This window comes from Sminthopsis crassicaudata, chromosome 5 (genome assembly GCF_048593235.1).
Source record: "Sminthopsis crassicaudata isolate SCR6 chromosome 5, ASM4859323v1, whole genome shotgun sequence".
Taxonomy (NCBI): Eukaryota; Metazoa; Chordata; class Mammalia; order Dasyuromorphia; family Dasyuridae; genus Sminthopsis; species Sminthopsis crassicaudata.
In genome coordinates, this window is record NC_133621.1 from 232,305,811 (window position 1) to 232,329,291 (window position 23,481).

The 23,481-nt window shown below is 33.0% G+C and overlaps 1 protein-coding gene across 2 annotated transcripts in view; it reads right to left on the reverse strand.

The window, feature by feature from the left end:
- SPATS2 (spermatogenesis associated serine rich 2) overlaps positions 1-23,481 on the reverse strand; it is a 171,539-nt gene that overhangs the window by 24,680 nt on the left and 123,378 nt on the right. The window contains exons 6-8 of one of the 2 annotated variants that reach the window (XM_074270470.1): positions 21,335-21,596; positions 18,979-19,185; positions 16,397-16,532 (exon numbers count right to left, since the gene is read on the reverse strand). In XM_074270470.1, the coding sequence (XP_074126571.1) occupies positions 16,397-16,532; positions 18,979-19,185; positions 21,335-21,596 (605 nt within the window). The remainder of the gene's footprint in view (positions 1-16,396; positions 16,533-18,978; positions 19,186-21,334; positions 21,597-23,481) is intronic. The other variant, XM_074270471.1, reaches the window with a different exon arrangement.

Sequence of the window (23,481 nt, forward strand, 5' to 3'; positions counted from 1 at the left end):
ATTGTAACACATGTAAAATGTATGGGATTGCCTGTCATCGGGGGGAGGGAGGGGGCGTAATTTGGAAAAATGAATACAAAAATTTAAAAAAAAAAAAAAAAAAAAGAAATGACCAACAGGAGGAATACAGAGAGGCTTGGAGAGACTTACATCAACTGATGCTGAGTGAAACTAGCAGAACCAGAAGATCACTATACACTTCAACAATGATACTGTAAGAGGATGTATTCTGATGGAAGTGGATATCTTCAACATAGAGAAGAGCTAATCCAATTCCAATTGATCAATGATGGACAGAATCAGCTACACCCAGAGAAGGAATACTGGGAAATGAGTGTAAACTGTTTGCATTTTTGTTTTTTGTTTTTCTTCCCAGATTATTTTTACCTTCCGAATATAATTCTTCTTTTGCAACAACAACAAAAAAATTCGGTTCTGCACATATATATTGTACCAAGCATATACTATAAGATATTTAATATGTATGGAAATACCTGCCATCTAGGGGAGGGAGTGGATGGAAGGAGGGGAAAATTCGGAACAGAAGGGAGTACTAGGGATAATGTTGTAAAAAATTACCTATGCATATGTACTGTCAAAAAAAAATGTTATAATTATAAAAAGAATTAAAAAAAGAATTGGTTATTTCAATGCTGCAACTGTGCTTAGTATAAAATTTCCTTGTGATTTTGAACTTTTTAACTTGTTGCACTAATTTGTAAGTAAAAGAACAACAACAGAATAAAAACAAGGCTATTTTTAAGACTGGCAGAAGCACTTTTCAAAGCTAGCTAATAGGATTTCTAAGGGAAAGAGCAATAAAACCTTCCCTGATTCAAATTCAAGCCTAGCCTAGCCTAAGCTGGGCTGGGCAGATAAGGCCTCTGGAGGACAAAGGAGTTTATGCTAATTGCTTTGAAACTTGGGGAAAGGTTTTGGAGAACTAGTTTAAACCTAAGTGAAAAAACAAACAAACATATTCTTTTGGGCAGTTTTAAAATAGTGGGAAACAATTTTACTGTTCCCTATGCAGGCTAGATTTGGTTATCTTTGAGTATAAGATTTTAACAATGGCTTGTTAAAGAGAAGTTCTGTTAACTTGCCAGAAAGGGGTCATATGCCTCTAATAAGGTAAAGTATGTTACCTTCTGAAACATCCGGTAATTAGTTAACATTATAAATTATACTTTAAATACAGCTTTGCTGGACAAAGGGGTTTTAGAAGTCATTTAGCTATTCACTATATTGTGAATCTTTTGTTGTGAAGTTTTGAAGGGAAAAGGAGAGGAAAATGCTGGTGATTTATGAAGGATTGATTTGTAGGAGCAATTAAAGGTTTGGATGATTTTAGGGAGTAAGAGAAAGTATTGGGAAGGTATTTGAGAGGAGAAAAGAAGAGGTGGGGGAGGGAGGAAAAACTCAACACACACCACCCCCACTGTTTTCTACTACTTTAGCAATGGAGCATTTAGTTAGAAAGGTTGTTGGAAATTGCTTAAAGTATGTATCAAGAAGGAAAGAGGAAAGTTTTTAATGGAAGTACTTCTGTGTAGGGAAAATTGAATGGGAAACAGGAAGGAATCTTTTGTCCAGGGTGCAGTCTAGCTTGACTTTCCCCCTGCCTCTTTGGAAGTAGAGTGGGGGAAAGGGCAGCCATTTGGAATTCCCCTCCCCCCCAAGTGTGTATTCCAGTTGTTTTTTTCTCAGGTTGCAACTTCCTGGTTCTCCGATGAAAGGAGCAAACTGTGATTTAAGTTAATTGACTGAATATTTGTTTCTTTTGATACATAATGGCTTCCTTGGTTAAGGAATATGGTCATAAATGTGATCTATAATTTGGTAGGGTTATTTCTAAAAGTTTAATATTTTAAAGAACTTCTTGGATTCTTTTATGTGGTATTAGGATATTCTGTGTAGGATATTCTATCTAAGTTTTAATTGATTGTACTGGGTCATCCTGAGGTCATTTAAAAGGCCTCTGAAAATTATTAATAGTTTTTCTTTGTCCTTTTGAAAATGTTTGTGTTATGGACAATATGTAATTTAGGATACTTGTCTATGTATTGGGCATTTTAAAGCAAACTGGTTTGTATGTATAATATTCACTTATGAAACATCTGCTTAGATATAAAAGATATAAGTTGTGAACTTACTGGGACAAAGTTCTTACTGTTATCAATATAAGGTTATAGTAAATTCCTAGTTGGGATTCATCTGAAACTTTGGTTAATGGGACTTGTTATTGGAGGTAATGCTATTTGGGAGTTTTAAAGCTCTACCCTCTGATGTGCTGAAGGTTGAATTTTAACTGCTTATGTTACGTTATAGTCATATCCCTGCATTTTTTCCTTCTGTGACTGACTTCTATAATCAAAGCAATGGTCAATAGAAACTGTTAATGCAATTCAATTATGTCATACCTTGCTGTTTCCAATCCGGTTATATGTAATCATTATATCCTATATACTTGGGCAAATAAGTATTTAGCCTGGTCATATTTCTGTTACTAGATATTGTGTCTGGGTATTCAAGTTTTTTTTTTTTTTTTTTAAATTTCTATATAATGAGAGGGCAAAGCTGTTGGCCAATCTATTTTGGCCTCCCCATATCTTGTAGTAATCCTTGTGGACCAATCTCTCTCTCAGATTGTTCTAACCTTTATTTGTTAGATTTGTTCTAGATTTTGGTCAAATTACAAATATCGACTTGCTTCTGGAACCTAGATCAGCTTTCATTGTCAGCACGCCATACCACATCCATGCCCCTCTCTGGACTGAGCATCTTCTCACATCTCCCATTCTCAGCCTGAAGCAGCTTGGACTGAATGAATATCTCCGCCCCTTATCAGCACAAAGCAGTTTTGAATGAGGCTTCACCCCCTGCCCTGATGGACTGATGGGAATTTGGGAATGGTTGATGAATGACTATTAAATCTTGACTGGGTTATCTATTAATGTATGTTTAAGATTTGGGATGGAAATTGTTAAAATTGTATAACTATTGCTGTTATGTTTAAGGGATTTTTAGGAAACCCTACTGCACTAGTCTGTTTTGTATAGGAATTTTGATTCACTCTTGGGATATGTGGGACGGTTATTTGATAATTCTTTTCTGTGAGAAAAAAATGGGAGGAAGACATAGTAAATTGGAGAAACTGTTGTATTTTTCTCAAAATATGTGAAAGAATGGGAACCCCTTGTTCCTATTCACTTTGCTTTAGGCACTTCTGCCCCAACCCCTATCTCACTAATTCAAATTGAATCGGAAATCCTTTAAACAGTTCTTTTCATTTTTTACCCCTTGCTTAATTATTGGACTATGATTTGCTGGTTATGTTTTAACTTTGAAACCCTTTATTCTATTAGAATTACCCTGGCACGGGGCAGCTAGGTGGCACAGTGGATAGAGCACCAGCCCTAAATTCAGGAGGACCCGAGTTCAAATCTAGTCTCAGACACTTAACACTTCCTAGCTGTGTGACCCTGGGCAAGTCACTTAACCCCAGCCTCCCCCCCCAAAAAAAAAAATTACCCTGGCAGACTCAGTTTTGGGGATTATTTTTAAGAAACAACTAGAACTCGGATACCTGTCTTGGGACTGGCAGTCTCTCTGATCTGTTCCTCCATTCCTGTAACCCTAGTTCCTTAATTAGTATTTCAGCATTCTCAAAAGGACCTTGTAGTTTGATATCAGGCCTCAAAGTTTGGGGTTGCTTGCTTTGATCTAATTGCTTACTCTGACACTCTGCTCAAAAATCTGGATCCTTTCTGCAGCCCTGTCTATTCCTCTGGGTGGGGACAGGTGGAGCTACTCCAAGCCTCACCCTTCTCTCCTGGAGCAGGTTGCCCCTCTGAATGGGTAGCACAACTGTCTTGAGCCCTGCTGCTCTATAAGCAGAGGCTAAGTTTAATGTACAAATGACTGCAGACCACCTAACTCACAGTGAACTGTCTATCTCAAACTGGATTCTCTGGCTGAGATGTTCTGGAACTGCAGAGGACCTGACCTGATTGTAAAAGGGAGTCTTTCTATTGCTGATTAACTCTGGGGTTATCAGGGAGATTGTCTTTGCTATAAGTCCTTGCATTTTTCTAGTTTTATTTTGGTTTATTTGATTCACATAGGGTTGGTCAAAATTATGGCGCTAAGGCCTTCCAGGTTTCTAGAAGGTAATTCAATGATTTGAATATTCAGAAGAGTGTGTGGAATGTTGTGCCACAGTCCCCTTTTATTGTTCTAACTCAATTTCCCTAACTGTCCTGCCTCAGTTTCCTTGAATTCTGTCTCAGTTCCTAATTGTTCAATCCTCCTACACCACCACTCCTCCCTCCTAATCACATGATCCAGATAAGGAGAAAGACCTTCAAAGGTTCTGATGAAGGCCTCATTTCCAAAATATATAGAGAATTGACTCTAATTTATAAGAAATCAAGTCATTCTCCAATTGATAAATAGTCAAAGGATATGAACAAACAATTCTCAAAGAAACTGAAATTTCTAGCCATATGAAAAGATGCTCCAAGTCATTATTAATCAGAGAAATGCAAATTTAAGACAACTGAGATACTACTACACACCTGTCAGATTAGCTAAAATGACAGGGAAAGATAATGAGCAATGTTGGAGGGGATATGGGAAAACAGGGATACTGATACATTGTTGGTGGAGTTGTGAATATATACAGCCATTCTGGAGAATAATTTGGAACTATGCTCAAAAAGTTATCAAATTGTGCATACCCTTTGACCCAGCAGTACTACTACTGGGTTTGTATCCCAAAGTGATCTTAAAGAAGGGTAAGCGGACCTGTATGTACAAGAATGTTTGTGGCAGCCCTCTTTGTAGTGGCCAGAAACTGGAAACTGAGTGGATGCCCATCAATTGGAGATTGGCTGAATAAATTGTGGTATATGAATATTATGGAATATTATTGTTCTGTAAGAAATGACCAGCAGGATAATTCAGAAAGGCCTGGAGAGACTCACATGAACTGATGCTGAGTGAAATGAGCAGGACCAAGAGATCATTATATACTTCAACAAGAACACTATATGATGATCAATTCTGATGGACGTGACCCTCTTCAACAATGAGATGAACCAAATCAGTTCCAATAGAGCAAGTAATGAACTGAACCAACTACACCCAGGGAAAGAGCTCTGGGAGATGACTATGAACCACTACATAGAATTCCCAATCCCTCTATTTTTGTCCGCCTACATTTTTTATTTCCTTCACAAGCTAATTGTACACTATTTCAAAGTCCGATTCTTTTTGTACAGCAAAATAACTGTTTGGACATTTATACATATATTGTATTTAATTTACATTTTAACATATTTAACATGTATTGGTCAACCTGGAGATGGGGAGAAGGAGGGGAGGAGATGGGGGGAAGGAGGGGAAAAATTGAAATAAAAGGTTTGGCAATTGTCAATGCTATAAAATTACCCATGCATATATCTTATAAATAAAAAGCTATTAAAAAAAAAAAAAAGAGGAGAAAGACCTTGCATTTTAGACATCATCAGAATGTCCAGTGTGCCTCTCCCCATTCTATAATCTCATCTTATCAGACTGTCAGGTGCCTCCCCACTACCCTGTCAGAACCAGATTGATAGTCCTGATCCCCCTCTCAGCACTCTGACTCTGCCCTGCCTCAGTCACCCCTATAGTTGAGCCATGTGTATGTATATGTCACTGAGAACTCACATTGGTTGCTGGATTCTTGGAGACGATAGTCTCATTCAGCCCTGGGACTAATGCTTTAAACCAGACTACTTACAAACAGGTACTTAAACATTTCCTATATTGTCTTGTCTTTTTCCACATCATTTCTTTTCTTTTCTCTTTCTTTCTTTTTTTTGCTTTTTATTTTCAAAATATATGCATGGTTTTCAACATTTAACCATGACAAACTTTGTGTTCCAAATTTATTCCTCCTTCTTTTCTCCCACTGCCCTCCCCTAGGCAAGTACAATACATGCGTTTTCACAATTATCATGCAGCACAAGAATAATCAGATCAAAAAGGAAAAAATGAGAAAGAAAACAAAAAAGCAAGCAAACAACAACAAAAAAGGTTAAAATATTATCTTGTGATCCACATTCAGTCCCTACAGTCCTCTTTCTGGGTTCAGATGGCTCTCTCCATCACAAACCTAATGGAACTGGCCTAAATCACTTCACTGTTGAAAAGAACCACATTCATCAGAATTGATCACTGTGTAATCTTATTGCTGTGTATAAAGTTCTTTTGGTTCTACTTACTTTATTTAGCATCAGTTCATGTAAGTCTGTCTAAGCCTCTCTGAAATCATTCTGCTGATCGTTTCTTACAGAACAATAATATTCCATTATATTCATATACCATAACTTATTCAACTATTCTCCAGTTGATGGACATCCACTCAGTTTCTAGTTCCTTGCCACTACAAAAAGGGCTGCTACAACATTTAGGCACATTTGAATCCTTTTCCCTTTTTTATGACCTCTTTGGAATACAGACCCAGTAGAGACCAAGTTCTTTCTTCTTACTGATTGCTTTTTTAGTGACAAACTTTAAGACTCATATGATTCAAATCCTTTTAGCAGTATGTTTATTCACTGGTCACTAAGACAAGGATCTAATTTAATATTTATTATCTTAATTATATATTTATATTAGTATTTATTATATTACTAACAATATGCCAAGTCATATGTATTTATTTAATATAAAATATATATATTATCTAAAAACTGTGATTCTTAGAACATTTTGCCCCCCTCTTCTGTCAATCTGATACTGTAAGATGGCAGAAGAGGAAGAAAACACAACCGAGGTCCATTTTTTATATTTCTTTATTTCATGGGCTGTATGTCAAAGAAATTTATTACTGAATAAAAGGCTTGCTTTGAGGTATGGATTCTTATCCTGCCAGAAGCACTTATTAACTACAACCATGTGCTAGTTGCTTACAACTCTGAACCTCAATTTTCTTATCTGTAAAATAAAAGGGACTCCACTCTCTTTTAGCACCAAATTTATTATCTTATGGTCAGCCATATTTAACTAGGTTGGCCTCAGAAAACAGATTAGGTCTGTTTTCTAGGGCCACATTTGAAGTTTTTTTTTTTTTAACATGGCAAAAACTGAATGAGCTTATATTAAAGTACTTTAACCAGTATGAGTAGTAGAAAAGAGATTAAGACATAGTCCTGGTCATCAAAGGGGGTAATAAATCTTTCTTTTTTTTGTAGAGAAGATATGATCATTAATAAATATATGCCATATATCATCTCTCTTCCCCCAAATAAAAAACAAACAAATCAAAAACCTCTGTCATGGTGCACATGTAATTTTCTACTCTTAATCCAAACTGGAGAAAAAGAATAGTTAATTACTTTAAGGACAAAAATACTTTACAAAATCATGTAAGAACTTTCAAAATCAATCTGTTCCACTAAAGAATTAATTATAAAAAAACCTTGTCATATATAATCCAGGAGATATAACTGGAATATATCACTTTAGTAGACAAATACCCATCTGATACTTCTATTCCTGTTGCTGTATCACCTTAAGATGCAGACACTATTTCTATCAGAAGACAAGTTTTGCCTCTCAGATGAAACATGTAAAATATTTATTAGAGAACTTCAGGAAACAAATAAGCTTTTCAGTTTAATGTCATCTCTTCTATGAAAAAAGCTAAGTTACAGAATACCACATGATATCTTTAATAAAGAAAGGAGTACAAAAATATTTATAGCAGTTCTTTTTTAGTGCCTTACTCCATCATACTTTCACATATCTGTGAAAGAGATCTTTATAAATAAAACATATTTTTCTAATCATGTCATTCCCTACTCAATGTCCAATGGTCTTAAAGATCAATATGCCTCTGTTTGACTTTCAAAGTCGTTTAAAATTTAGTTCCAATTTTATTCACATGCTTCTTTTTCATGTACATTACAGTCTAGCTAAACTGGCTTTCATGACCACAAACCTATGTTTGTTGAGGGCAGAGATTTTCCATTATAGTCTTTTTTATCCTCAGTGACAAGCTTAATGATTAACACATAATAACCACTTGATAAAGGTCTGCTTGATTAAATAATTGGTTTTTCTTCCCTCCTTATTTTTAACATCTTAATATTTATTCAACTTTTTAAAAGTTTTTTCTGTGACTTATATGTTCATAATTGTTGCCACTACAGTCAACTGTTTGTCCATCAGTTGAAGAATAGAACCTTTTAAAAAATATATATAATTAATAGTTTTCTAATTTCAACTTCACTAATGCTGCAATGATAAAGATAATTAACTCCCATTAGTTCAAGGGTCTTGCTCTAGAAAACAATGTAATAATGGAAACAACACTGGCAATCTCACAGCCAATTATTTCAGGGAATGATAACTTGAATCCATTTAATGACAATTCTTCAAAAACATTTGCATCTGATTATATTTGCTGTAAAACTAAAACCTATTTAAGATTAATTTTCATTAGTCAATCAAGCTAGAAATCTAAGGAGAATATGATGAAAAATGAAGAAGACATCATTTTTTCCTTTGTAGTAATTTTTCCTCCATGTTCAAACTAACAAGAACATACAAAAGCAAAAGACAGATCCTGCCTTTAAGGAGCTTACAACATATGGAGAAGAAAATATGAAAACAAATATACACAAAGCAAGCTACATACAGAATAAGAAATAATTAACAGAAGGAAGGCACTAGAATTAGGAGGGGTTAGGAAAGGCTTCCTGTAAAAGATGAATTTTAGTTGGTACAAAAAGAAAGAGAGGTCAGTAGTTGAAGGGGAAGAGGGAGAAAATATTGCAGATATGGGAGACAGCTAGAGAAAATGTGTGGAACTTAGAGAAGGAGTGTCTTATTTGTGGATCAAAAAGAAGGCCAGTGTCACTGAATTGAAAATTAAGTACCCAGATGTAAGGTGTTAAGAAGACTGGAAAGATAGTAGGCAGCTAGTTTATGAAGAGTTTTGAATGCCAAACATAGCATTTTATATTTGATCCTGGAGGTGACAGGGAGCCACTGAAGGTTAGAATGAGGATGACATAGCTGGACCCAATTCAGGAAAATCACTTTGTTGGCTGAGTGGAGGACAGACTGGCATAGGGAGAGACTTGAGGCAGTTTGAAGGAGTCCGATAATTTAAAAAAAAAAAAAAATCTGAGTATGGTAGAATCAGGGATTAAGTTTCTTGGAAGAACTGAGTATGTAGATAAACTTTTTTTTTCTTTATTTTTAGGGGAAAAAATATCTTTACTTTCTTTCTATGAAAAGTGAGAATGAGAGCCAGAGACAGAGAAAACAAGAGAGTATCTCTTACATTGCTTTTCAGTATTTTAAGATACCCATGAAAAAGATCCCACTTTAAGCTCCACAAACAGATTATTGCAGTAGTCCAGGTATGAGGCAAAGAAAGCTTACACTAGAGTGGCAACAATGTCAGAAAACAGAAGGGAGCACATAGAAAGAAGTAAACAGGTTATATACTGGTGGGTGAGAATAAGGAATTGAGGATAAATCCAAGATTTCAAATCTGAGGAAGGATAGTATAGCCATCTACATAAATAAGAACGTAGGAAGTAGGGAGGAAAACAGAGGAAAAGATAATGAAAGTCCATCTCATAGGCATATGAATCATAGACTTAAGAAATTCTAGAATGGTTCTACCAAGAGAATATACAATAGCTACATTTTCCCTAATATACCTAGGAAAGTATAGCTATCAAGGGTCATCCATTTTATAGAACTATATTTTTCCATTTCCTAGATGGGGAAGATAAAAGGCTGTTTTTAAATGTGAAGACCTTATAACAAGTAGCTAACCACACTTACATTTGAAATTAGGATTTTCAGTGTTAGGATTGTCAATATTTCAATTTATGAATTATATATATGCAAGAGTTATAATCCCAAAATATAAAGTTTCATAAAAGAAAAAGAGTGTGTGGAAAGGAAAAATGGTGAGTAGAGACAAAAAAGATATAAAAAGGTAAGCCAGGAAAGAAGGCAATTGATATGCTCAGTATAATTCTAGTTCCAATACATTCATCTATCTAATAAAGTTTATTAAGTAATTTCCTGAGATCAGTATACATTTCAAGTCCAGTATAAATGTATGTATGTACATACAAAGTAGGTAGCTGATGAAGTTTAAAAACAAAAACAAAAACATAGGATTATAGATTTGAAACTGGAAGCAATCTTCAAGACTATGACCTTGATGGGTTTGGTCTACAAACTTTCCATCAAATGCTCCTGATCCATCATGTCTAACCTTCCCTTTCTCTACTTTCCCACACAGAGCTTCTGTCCAGAAAGATTAATTTCATTACCCTCTTCTGCCACAGTACACATGATATTCCTAATTTGGAATCTCTATCCTCTATCCTAGGTAGGACCCTACTTCTAATTTTATAATTCTTTTGAAGTTCATCTAAATATTCAGTGCTTCCAAGAAATTTTCCCTGAGAAACTCTATTGTACTCAAAATATCATGTTTTTATTGTAAGATTTCCTCAAAACTTATTTGAGCTTAACATTTACAGTTGCTATTGTATGAAAGAAATAACTAAGTATTAGAGGTTATGGATTTTTCTTTTACTTATAAATCTTATTTAATACTTTCCCTAGTTACATTTAAAACATTTTTTGTTTCTTTTTTAAACTTTTGAGTTCCAGATTCTTTCCCTTATCTCCTCATCTGCATGTAAAGTCATGCAATATGTTTTCATAAAAATTATGAAAACACAGATCTCCTACCCTAATTTTAAAAAACCCTCAAGAAAAATAAAGTTAAAAAAAAAAAGAGAGTATAGTTTCAATCTGTATTTAGACACAATAAGTTTCTTTTCTGGATATGGATAGGATTTTTTATCATAAGTCCCTCAGAGTAGTTGTAGATCATGATACTGCTGAAAATAGCAAAGTCATTTATAACTGGTCATCCCTGAACATTGCTATTACTTTGTATACAATACATTTCACTTTGCTTGAGTTTATGGAAGACTTTCCAGATTTTTTTTCCCCAAGTGTATACTGCTTATCACTTCCTGTAGAACAATATTCCATGACAGACATACACCACAATTTCTTCAGGATTTTGTTTTGAGTTCCAATTCTGACACTAGCCATGTATCTACAGCAAGTCACCAGCCTTGTTAATCTACCAGGGTTATTTTAAAGATGAAATGAAACTACATATATGAGAAAACACTTTAAATCTTTTAGAAGTATTAGTTATTTTATGAATAAGTCATTTTATCTAACTAAATTTAGTCTGTTTCATTCATATTTATTAGCAAATTAAATTCAGTCAACATTCACTTACAAATACTATTTTATAGTATATAATAGAATAAATGTTAGTCTTTTTCTTCTCTTCAATTTTCCTTCATAAAAGATCAGATTAGAAAATAAGATACTCTGACCAGTTTGGAAGGACTTATTAAATAAATGATGTTAAAGAAGGTTATACGATACTTCATGTTTATGTTATTTCTTGATAATACATATAATATATCAGTTATATATAACCACTTCCTCATTTTTATGATTTATAGCTATTTTAAAAAAAACAAAACACTTTGGTCCACAAGGCAGGAAGAAAAACTCAAATCTTTGGGCCTTTTGATGGGGGTTCAAAAATATCTTGGAAGGCTATTAGCAAGCTACTTTTAACAGAAGAAACTAGAAGAAATTCTGAGAAATGGAATAGCTTTTCCAAGATCAATGGAAAGTCCATGATGCAATTAGGAATATAACTTAGAAATCTGAACTTATAACTTCTGACTATAAGTTAGAGTGATTTTATGGATTTATCTGTGTAGTCTCATTTCTCCACCCTTTCCTCAAAATCCTCTCTTCTCCAATACCTATTTTTGATATTGGAAAATAATAATTACACATTTTATTTAAAAAGAACTAAAGAGGTATATCCTGGCATTTTCCACTGAAATATTAACATGACATATTCCAAAGTAATATATTTGTTCCAGCCTCATGTTCTATAATATATTAGTTTTATACTTAGTTGATGGCTCAAAGAGAACCCAGACAGATTTAATTAACCAAAAATGTTCACTTGAATCTGAACGTGATTGCTTTTTCTAGTGGATTCAATGTTTCAATAAGTGAAAGGCTCTATAAGTTCCTCTCATACAAGGTACAAATCAATTTTTATATGACATTAAGGAAAAATCAGTATGTTGCAATTTTCCCAATGTCTTCTCAGAGGAGAGGGACTTCTGTAAATGAGTCCTGGAATCCACTGGTTCTTTTTCAGAAAAACCATGTAAAGATAGCTTCCTAAATGATATTCACTTGATATGGGGGTGATGCCAAAAGGAGTTCAATCACCCCTCAATTATGTCCTAAAACAGGAAGGGCAAAGGATAACGAAGTAAGACAACTTAATAATCTCTTCAACCATACAAAAGAGTTATGCACTGGCAGAAAAGGGCAATTAATATCTTTTCTCAAGTTAAATTGACCCAGTATGTTATACCTGTTAATCAACTCTAAATACAAAGTTCCCTAACAGGAAAACCATGAAGGAGGTTCCCATCTTGGCTCCAAATTAGTTGTAGAGTAGGAACTCACTGCTTATTTCCTGATTCATAAAGGTTTTTAGTTGAACTGAATCATATAATCATGCATCCTACAGACTTTTCAATGCAAACCTTTCCAAAAACAATGCTGGAGTCTAATGTGATAACTCTAACCAAAGGGCAATTACTCTGAAAGGGGGAAAAAACCAAAACCAAACTTTAAACAGAAAAGCTTTCAAATACTTGGAATATATTTTCTTTTGAGTATTGTATTTTTTTTTTTTTAAGGGCAGAGAAGACATTAGAGATGGAAACTAAACTGATTATATCAGCTTGGCTAATGCAAAGAAACCAGATGATACATATTTGTGCCTCAGAAGAAACAGTAACATTGGCATATTTTTCTAGTAGCTTAGAGACAATTTTCAAGTAACAGGAATCTGCAATCCACCCCTAAGGCTTTAAAATGCACAGGATACTATGGCAGTGAAAAAAAAAAAAGTCATGCTTTACTTCCTTTGTCTGTTTTAGGGAAAATTAGATTCCTTGAGTGTGAATATATGCTTTTCTTCAAAAAGTGTCTTCATTTTTTAACCAAGTTATTTTTAAAAAGTGTTGTTAATCATAGTAATTTTCAGATATGCCCTTTTATTCACCCTCACTTTCACTACCCTTTCCCTTGTAACAAAGAAATAAAAATAGTAAAGTAAAACCAACTGATCCATCAAGTTCACCTGACATATGTGCAATGTGGATATTTTATATCCACAATGTCCCAGATCTCTATTGAAAGGAGCAAGATGCATTTTCCCATCTCTTCTTGGGTCATTATAATTTATAGTATCCATTTATTTTATTGTTCTTTATATTTATATTGTTTTAACTATTATAAATATCATCTTCCTGATTCTACTTATTTTATTCTCTTTCAATTAATAGTCTTTCTGTGTTTCTCTTAATCCTGAATACTATTTCTCATAGCTCAGTATTATATGCCACAATTTTTAAGGTATTTCCTAATCAAAGGGAACCCCCTTTTATTTTCATTTTTTTTCTTTTACTTCTTTTAGATTAAAAATTCCATAGGGCAGTGTACATATAAAATATATGCAAGATAAAGTTTTCTAAATGTGAGTGGAAAATGCCTAGAATATAACAATTTAAACTTAGTACAAAAACCAGCATCATTTGCATAAGTTAAATACAAGCATCAGTCAGATTTTAGAAGAGAGTTGTCAAACATATGACACGGCCTGTGGAACATATGTGGCCCACAACATTCCCATGTAAGGCTCAAACCAGAATGAAATGTAATTGTGACATACTTAACAAAATAAATAAAAATACTGTAAAACACAGATAATGCTACATTTTAAAATTAAACTTAATTCATAAGGTAAGAGAAAGAATTAAAGGCATAAAGATATGTAAAGAAGATTTAAAACTATCCCTATTTGCTGAGGATATGATGGTTTATTTGAAATACCCTAGAGAATCAGCAAAGATACTAATAAAACAATTAATAGCTTCAGCAAAGTTGCAGGCTCCAAAACAAAATCCTCTAAAATCAACAGCATTTTTATATGATAAAAAACCTCAAGTGGCAATAATAGGAAAATCCCATTCAAAATAATTACAAAATGTATAAAATATCTTGAGGGTCAAGGTATAGATTCAATTATAGAATACTCCTTACTGAAATAAAGAACAACTTAAATAGCTAAAGGAATAATCAATGTTCATGACTAGACTGGGTCAATGTAATAAAAATGACAAAACCATCAAAATTAATTTATATTCTTAATGTTATGCTAAATAAATCATCAAGAGAATTATTTCTAGAACTTGATAACCAATAACAACATTCATTTGGAAAAATAAAAAGATCTAGAAAGTCAAGGGAAATGATAAAAAGTAGGAAAGAACACTTCCAGACCTTAAACCTTATTAAAAAGCAGCAGTATTCAACAATTATCTGGATATTGGCTAAAGAATAAAAAGAGACATTAGAAAAGAAAGATTTAGATACATCAGAACTCAATAACCTAGTGTATGACAAAGTGAAAAACAAGTTACCTAGGGAAAAATTCCTTATATCATAAACTGGAAATCAATCTTGCAGAAATTAGGTAAGAAGAACTATATTTCTTAATATATTTTAAGGATAAGCCACCTTAATACAGAAGATCATATTTAAAAATTTTAGAAGAGAACAAGACCATATACAAAAGATCATGAAAAGCTTTTTCACATACACACACATACAAAATGCAAAGCAAAGAAACGCTTCTTCACAGACAAAATTAATGGATATAGAATAACAAGGCAAGTGGCTGAATGGGGGAAAAAATCTTCACATCAAATTTTCCTTATATGGAAATATCCAAAATGTAGCAACAATTAATAAATAAACATAAGAATAATAACCATTTCCCAACAGATAAGTGGTCAAAGGATACAAACAAGCAATTTTTAAAAGAACTACAAAGTATTCACAACCACATGAAAGAATTCTCCAAATCACTACTAAAAACTGAAATGCAAATTTAAAAACCTTGAGATTCTACCTTAACACATTGAAAATTGGTAAATATGACAAAATATGTTGGTGGAGCTGTGAAATGAATGATACAATTACTTTGGAAAGAAACTGGAATTATGCAAACAAAGTGATTAAAATGTCCATAGCCTCTGAATCAGAGACTCCAGTCCTCATATAATCCAAAATACTTAAAACAGTACATTTTGTGATAGCTAAGAACTGAGAACAAATTAGATGACCATCAACTGGGGAATGACTAAACAAATTGTGATACATAAATGTAATGGAATATTAGTGTGCTGTAAGAAATGATATAATTAATCAATATGAATTGATGTAGAGTGAAGTAAGCAGAATCAAACTCCTGCTACAATGTAAATATGAATCAAAAGTAAATTTAATAAATTATAAACATCAAACGTGACTTGAATGAGGAGATAGGAGATATCTTCAAATTAACCCTTAGTGTACATTTTTGGATTTTTAAAAATGTAATTAACAGTTGTGCCTTTTTCCCCCCTAAAAATGTCATTTGTTAAATAGAATAGCTCTCTAGGAGAGAGAGAAGGATAGATAATTGGGATATCACGATGATGGGGAAAAAAACCAAAAACAAACCAGAAGATAGGAACAAAAACTTTTAAGAAACAAACAAAAAGGAACAATGGGCCTGAAAAAATTTTTTTTAAAATGGGAAGACTTATCAGAAGTGATGTGGAACCACCTGATGGTAGAACCCAGAAAATAAAAATGGTTACAATAATGCAAATGAAAATAATACTAAATAGAACTAAATACAGACTAAATAATCATACTTAGGTCTGGAGAAAAAAATAATGAAACGCAAATTGCTTGAGGTGTGACAGCAGAGTATAGGTGCAGTGTTTGCATATATTGCCAGATATTAGTTGGTTTGTATGATGGTTTGTTGCAAGGTGAAATATTCACTTACATAGTATATGTATTAGGAAATGATTGTGGTATGAAAAACAAAAACAAAAAAGGCACCAATAAAAGTTAAGGAAAAGAGAAAAATTTTTAAATAAGAAAATTTTGCAAATTTCTGATTTAGAGGACTCATACAAAACTTATGCCCTATTCTATAATCATTTCCTAACATTCCTTCTAACTGATGTGCAAACTTAAGACAGTGGCCCAGATGGCTTCTAGACCATTTCTAATTCTTAAAATAGCATTCCTCCTGAGGTAGTATAACAGGAACCCATAGACAAAGTATACTTAGATCATTGGTATGTGTGATCATTTCTATGGTACGATTTAATTTTACCAGCTCTGAAGCTCAGCAAAGGCTTGCTTCATTTTCTTAATGGAGGCATCCATTTCTTCTTTAACCACAACCCGATACCGGGCAAGAGAAACTGTACAACGCTGTAGGTCTTTCACGGATTTTTCAATATTGGAACCTAAGAAAAGAAGCAGCAAGAAATGATAGTGAGAGGTCCATAAGACTCTTTAAAGTTGAAGCTGGAAACCTAAACATGACAAGTCACACAGAACTAAGAATGCTTCTCAAATAGTTACCACTTCACCCTCAAATTCCTTTTTTGAGGAACTGCTGCTATTTTAATCTGTAGTATGAAAACAAACTACAGATTCTTTACATGTCCATAATCTTTCTAATCACCCCAAAATGATTAAATTTATATTGAACAATTCACCAAGCAAATGCTATTATTAATACTGAAGAGCTTTACATAAATTTTCTAGGTTTGTGTGTAAATGGAATAAATATATATGAGGTATTTTAAAATAATCATTACCTCTTCCTATGTTCACCAGCAGCAGAGTTTTAGTGTATTTAATGATGAAGTTCATGTGTCCATAGAAATACAGTGTAGTGTACTGCTATAGATTTTCTATTTCTATTTAAATTCTTCCTTGTCCTACTCTCACTTTGCTTTTAATGCCTATTTAAATTTTAAGGCTTTATGCCTATGAAATCTATGCTAATTTGTCTGGGAAAAAATAAATCAGGCATATTATGAATCTCTCATTTGCAGCATTTACAACAGATGAAGAGAAACTCCATCAAAAGAAATAAATTCCTAATATAAATTTATATAAAGATGAGAAAGATTTTGAGCTTCATTTAGCTAGGCCAAGTTAAAGGCCAGATAAGAAAAAGGAAACACTTTTAATTAAAAGAAGGTTTAAGAAGGTTTTATAATCTGAATTTTGCTAGTGTCTTTTTTATACTCTGCTTCTTAAATGAAGTAGACCAGAGGTATCAAACACAGGTCACCTTGCAACATTCTGGAGTATAGCCTGAAATAGATTAAGATGTAATGGGGGAATATTTAACAAAACAAAAATACAATAATATAAATATATATATATATATATATATATATATGATATTAATGTGTAGTTTTCTTTAAAAATTTTTTTTCAAAATTTTCAAATTTCAAACACATCAAAAATATTTTCAAAACATGAATAGATAGAATGTGTAGTTTTCTAAGTCAATATAAGGCCAGCTAGTATCATTATATGTATGTGTGTGTTTAATAACACTATTCTTCTTAAAAGTTCCTTATTTCTTTTATATAGCCCATTCACATGTATTATTCACCTTTCTAAAACCCTCTTTGAGATACTCATTTTCTGTTCTTCAGTAATTTGTTTTCTATATCTAACAGCTGTTTAATTAACTATCATATTAAATGATTGGCTGCTTATCCTTATGGTAAAAAATTTAAAAGAGCCATCACTACTAAATATTTGCTTCTCAAAAAAATTAAAATTTTTTCTCTTTTCCTTAACTTTTATTGGTGCTTTTTTTTTTCATACCACAATCATTTCCTCATTTTGGTGGTCCTTGTTTTATTTTGAGCTTAATACCAATGATACAGACAACCATGCACCAAAATGTGTGACCACAGTTATTAATCAAATGTTTCAGTCATCTTAATCAGTTTAGATACTTCCTTCAATTATAGAGATTGTAATGCTTTCACATGTCTACCTTCTTGTGTAACTCTTGTCAATGTCTTCTATAAGTCTGCTACTTAAAAGGATCACCTAATGAGCTGGGGAACCTTTCCCTACTTTCCCCTCACACTGTTAGGATATTAGTGGAACAGTCAGATTGTCCACCAAGGTACTTCTTACTTTGACTATGTGGCCAGATTATCTTTTTTTTTTTTTTTAAATGATACTATTCTTCTTCTTAAAAGTTCCTTATTTCTTTTATATAGCCCATTCACATGTATTCACCTTTCTAATACCCTCTGAGATACTCATTTTCAGTTCTTCAGTAACTTGTTTTCTATATCTAACAGCCATTTATTTATACTATCATATTAAATTATTGGCTGCTTATCCTTATGGCAAAAAATTTAAAAGAGCCATAACTACTAAATGTTTGCTTCTCAGAAAATATTATATAAAGCTGGAATCTTAGAGCTAGAATCCTAGATTTTGAAGAGATTTAAAGATCTCTTTAAAAATTGGGTATCACATTATATTATAGTTTTTTACTATTAGGTCAAGCAAAAGAAAAGCATAAAAGGAAATGACATGAATGGAGAAATCTTTGTAGTTAGGCAAATAAAAGGAGCTGCTGATGTTAGCATATAAAATATGGCACTGGAGCCTGAGTGCTCCAGGAATCACTGTCATCCTAACAAGACTACTGTGTGAGGCACCATATCTGAATTGCTGTCAGATTCCAGCTGTGTACAGGGAGGTATAAAAAACAGCTCTTGTAGTAACTGACTAAAGAACAGAAAAGAGAGCCAAGTACTATTGTTCTTTTAGATTACTGAAATTCTATCAGTAAAGGTAATTTTCTGTCTTTTGTTCAAGGTACTGTTTTTATCTCCTTCTCAAGGAAAGGTTCTGCTTTACCTAGTTTTTTGTTAGTAGAGGAGAGTGGAACGTCTTCTACTGTGGAGAGAGAACCCAGGCCTGAAAATTGAGTGCCTGGGATGGGTCTAGACAGAGATTTGGTAGGATTCCTGGACTCATGTTTCAGAGACTGTTGTGAAGTTTGAGTGGCATTCATGATCAGAGACTTGGACTCAAAATCAGAAACACCATTCTCCAGCATTGAAACTGCCAAAGAAAAGGGAGAAAGTTACAACATCAAGTTGGGATAAAATTAAGCTAAATCGTTCTAAGGAAAAACAGGAAAGGCCAAAATGTTATGAGAAAAATAATGTCCCTCAAATGGCTGTAAACAAAATGACTGATCAAAGAGAACACATGCAGGCTCAGATAGAAACAGTTATTAGTTGTTCCTGTATTCCTTTCCCCATTCATCCTAATAAGTGATCCCTTAAAGGTAAAAAAAGGCAGGTGAATGTGGTGCCTCATTTCTAATCATTTTATCCCCTTGGTTCTGGGATAATAATATAAATAAGAGCCAATATATTACCACCTTCTTCCAACTTTTTTAAGATATCTGGGAAAGAAGGGGAAGTTTTCATTGAATCAGAAAAGTCAAAATCACAATCATCAATTGAAGATGAGTCCAAATTTGGCTTTTAAAAAGAAAAGGAAACCCAAGGAAAATAAGAATCTTTTATGATCACATAGGGTAAATTAAAGCATAATTTTCTTCAAGTTTTTTTTCAATGTGCTGATAAAGATTAACAAAGAATCATCATCTTGAATATCCTCATATAAAACTTAATTCTTATATTTTTATTACATTTGCACATCACTGATAGGAGGGAAGGAGGAAGTGGATTAACAAAGAATGATAAAAATTAAACTATTCAATTAAGAATTCAGAGAAGATACTTCCAGTTGATCAATGATGGACAGAAACAACTACATCCAGAGAAGGAACACTGGGAAGTGAATGTAAATTGTTAGCACTACTGTCTATCTACCAGGTTACTTATACCTTCAGAATCTAATATTTAATGTGCAACAAGAAAATTGGATTTACACACATATATTGTATCTAGGTTATACTGTAACACATGTGAAATGTATGGGATTGCCTGTCATCTAGGGGAGGGAGTAGAGGGAAGGGAAAATTTGGAAAAATGAATACAAGGGATAATGTTATAAAAAAATTACTCATGCATATATACATGTCAAAAAATTTTTATAATTATAAAATTAAAAAAAAATAATTCAGAGAAGATTAGAAATAAGGTAAGCAAAATCAAGACAACAATATATACAATAACTAAAAAAATGTAACTGGAAATAACAAAATTAGAAACTCAACAGTGTGTCAGCTTAGCCCTTGAGAAGAGTTTAGAAAATTCACACTACTTTTTTCTTTAAAGAGGTAGGATGACTCTATGTAGGAGAAGAGAGAGGCAATCAATCTATTTGGAAATGAGGGCTATATAAAAAGTAATATGTCAATAAAAATTTTTTAAACTAAACAATTCAAACCCTAGATCTGAATCCTAGTTAAGAAAAATAAGAGATTTATGAAAAAAAGAAAAGCGTGGTTCATATGAAAAAGAAAATTAGGAGTAACTCACATTTATAAAATGTTCTAAGGTTGACAAAATGTCTACCTCAAAACAACCCTGTGAAGTAGAGGTAACAGAAACAATCTATTTCACAGAAAAGTGAACTTAAATGATTTGACTAGTTATGGTCCCATAACTTGTATAGAACTTAAATTCAAATTCAATTCTTCTGACTCCATGTTCTATTACATGATATTGTCTCAGGGTTACACTCATTTATATATTTTACAATGTATATTAAACACAGATGAAAATGCATGCATGCCTTTATAGGTTCATATATTTATATATATATAAAAACTTTTTTCCCCATTCCCTTCCCAGAATTATCAGTTTAATCAGCTTTCAGAGCTATTTTATTTCGATTATGTTTTTTATACAATAGCTTACAGAATACTTTCCCCTCTCTACCTCCACTCTTATTACTCAGCAGCACCATCTAAAGAACTAAGTTAACAATATGTATTATGAAACCAGGAGATTTCTGCAGGAGAAGGGAAGGGAACAGGTAAGGGACTTTGCAAAGTACTTTGTAAGAATTATCTCATTTAAGTTAGACAAAGATAATTCTGAAGATGAGTAAAAACTGACTTTCTTCTGTACCTGCATTATTAAGATATCCCATAAAAACCTCTTAGTTAAGAAGTTGCAAAGCTAACCAACTGAATTCAATTTAACTACTCTCTCAGCTACCAGCCCACATCTTTCAATAAAATTCCATTTAAAAACAAAATAAAATAAAACAAAAATTTCAAATAGCTCACCTGTTCTATCAGGCATATCTGGTGTGGCAGATTCAGAATCTTCCAATTCTCTGGCATCTATTGAAAGTATCTCCAAGCCTTCACTGAGAGAGTCCACAGACTCTGTATCATTAGCTGCACCATTGACATGGTAACCATTAATCCCACCTTTATCCAAAGAAGCTATTGACTGCTCATCTTGAGTGGATGCTAGCTTATTTGTGTCTGGTAGGTTGTTCATTGCTTCTGCTGCAGGTTTTGGTTTACTTTTCTTCTTTTTGTTCTTTAATAATTATTAAAGATGGAGGATGGGAGAGGGAAGAAGAAAAGTTATCCCACAACTCAAAGAGAATGTTTAAGTTACTAAACCCTTTAGCTTATAAATTTAATCAACCAGTAAGCATTTATTAAGTGCTGGATACCAAGCTGGAAGAGACTATGTATATAAAGAAAAAAAAGTTAAAAAGCTGTGTCCTTAATGAGCGTACATTCTAATGAGGAAATAACATGTGTGTATATATATGTAGAAAAAAGTATCCATATAAAATAATTAGGATATACATTGTGAGAATAGGGGCATAAACAGCTGCGGGAAAGGCTTCATGTACAAGGTGACTCAAGTATAATTTTTAAGTAAAGAAAGGATTCTAAGAAGTGGTAGTGAAGGGGGAGATCAATGCAGAAGAGTTAGTGCTAGGATATGGAGATGGGATATGGAGTGTAATAGATAAGGAATAGAGAGAATGTCAGTTTGACTAAATTGTAAATGCAGGAAGGGAAATAAGAGTTTATGTTTATAATAAAGCTAGAAAAGTAGACTAAGATCAGGTAGTGAAAGGTCTTACAAACTGAATAAATAAGTTTATATTTTATTTTAGAGGCAGCAGAAAAGCCAGTGGAGTTTACTGAACAAGAGTGTGATATGCCAAATGTGCACAATAGGAAAAGCACTTTGATAGTTGTATGTAGAATGGATTAGAGACAGTGTAGCTATTATAAGAATCCAGGAAAACTTGGTATAAGAGTGGGTTTTAAGAAAAGATAAATTCTATTTTGGACTTGAGTTTGAGACAGTAGTCAATTAATGATGCTTGCCTGGAAATAAATTAAGTTTAGATAGATAGGTGTGGCAGTCATTGGCATAAAAGTAATAATTAAATCTCTCAAAGCTGATAAAGTCACAAACTAAGTAAGAGAATACAGAAAATAGAAGCAGGCACAAGATAAAACCTCAGAAAAACCAAAGGAAATAGTTTGTCTTTCTACTTTAAGGTGCAAATTAATAAAATGTTAATTTGGCTGTAAGCTCACTGCAGGTAGGGATACTTCATTTTTCTACTGCTATCCCTAATAACACATAGTTAATAACATATAGTTAAATGCTTAAAAAAAATTTCCCCCCAAATATAGACCTGCTGTTATTAATGGGCAACCAGATTATCCTGCCCACCTACATGCAAAAACATCCAAAATTTCAGAATGATATGGAAGAACACAAGGATGTCAATTATCTAGACAATGAAAGCAAATGTTTAATTAAAAGCTTAACAAACCAATTACAAAAAGAACTACCAATATCAACATTTTAGAATTGATATTAACATATCAGAAGCTTATGATCCTTTCATCTATTCCGACCAATTTCCAAACAGACTTTTGTTTTTTAATTGAAAGTTGCCCCTTTATTCCATATATTGAAATGCTGAGCATCCCTTGAGAACACCCAATAGGTATAATGCTGAGAACCTTCTCCGGGCACTATTATACATTAATTTAGGTTTTGAGTTCTGGTTCTATAAGTTCAGAGTCCACAACACAATGGGCGAGAAGAATCAGTTGTTTGATCTTTTTAAAAAAAAAACAAAAACATGACTGACTGAGGGCACTAATGATTCTGAAAACCACTGGACAGATCATTTTCTCTGGAGCAGTTTTGCTTTCTCTGACATGATCTACAATTTCATTTTTGGTCTAAAACCAATATCTCTTCTGCAAAGGCAACATAGTAAAGCTATCTGTTTCTTGTCCTAAACTTTTATATAGCATTCATTTGAATTTACTACCTCATTTTAGACTTATCTGAATCTCTCTGAGCAAGAAAATATCCATTATTTAAAATAGGTGAATAGAAAATGTTCTAGAATATATCTTAGTAAGTCTTGTTTTTT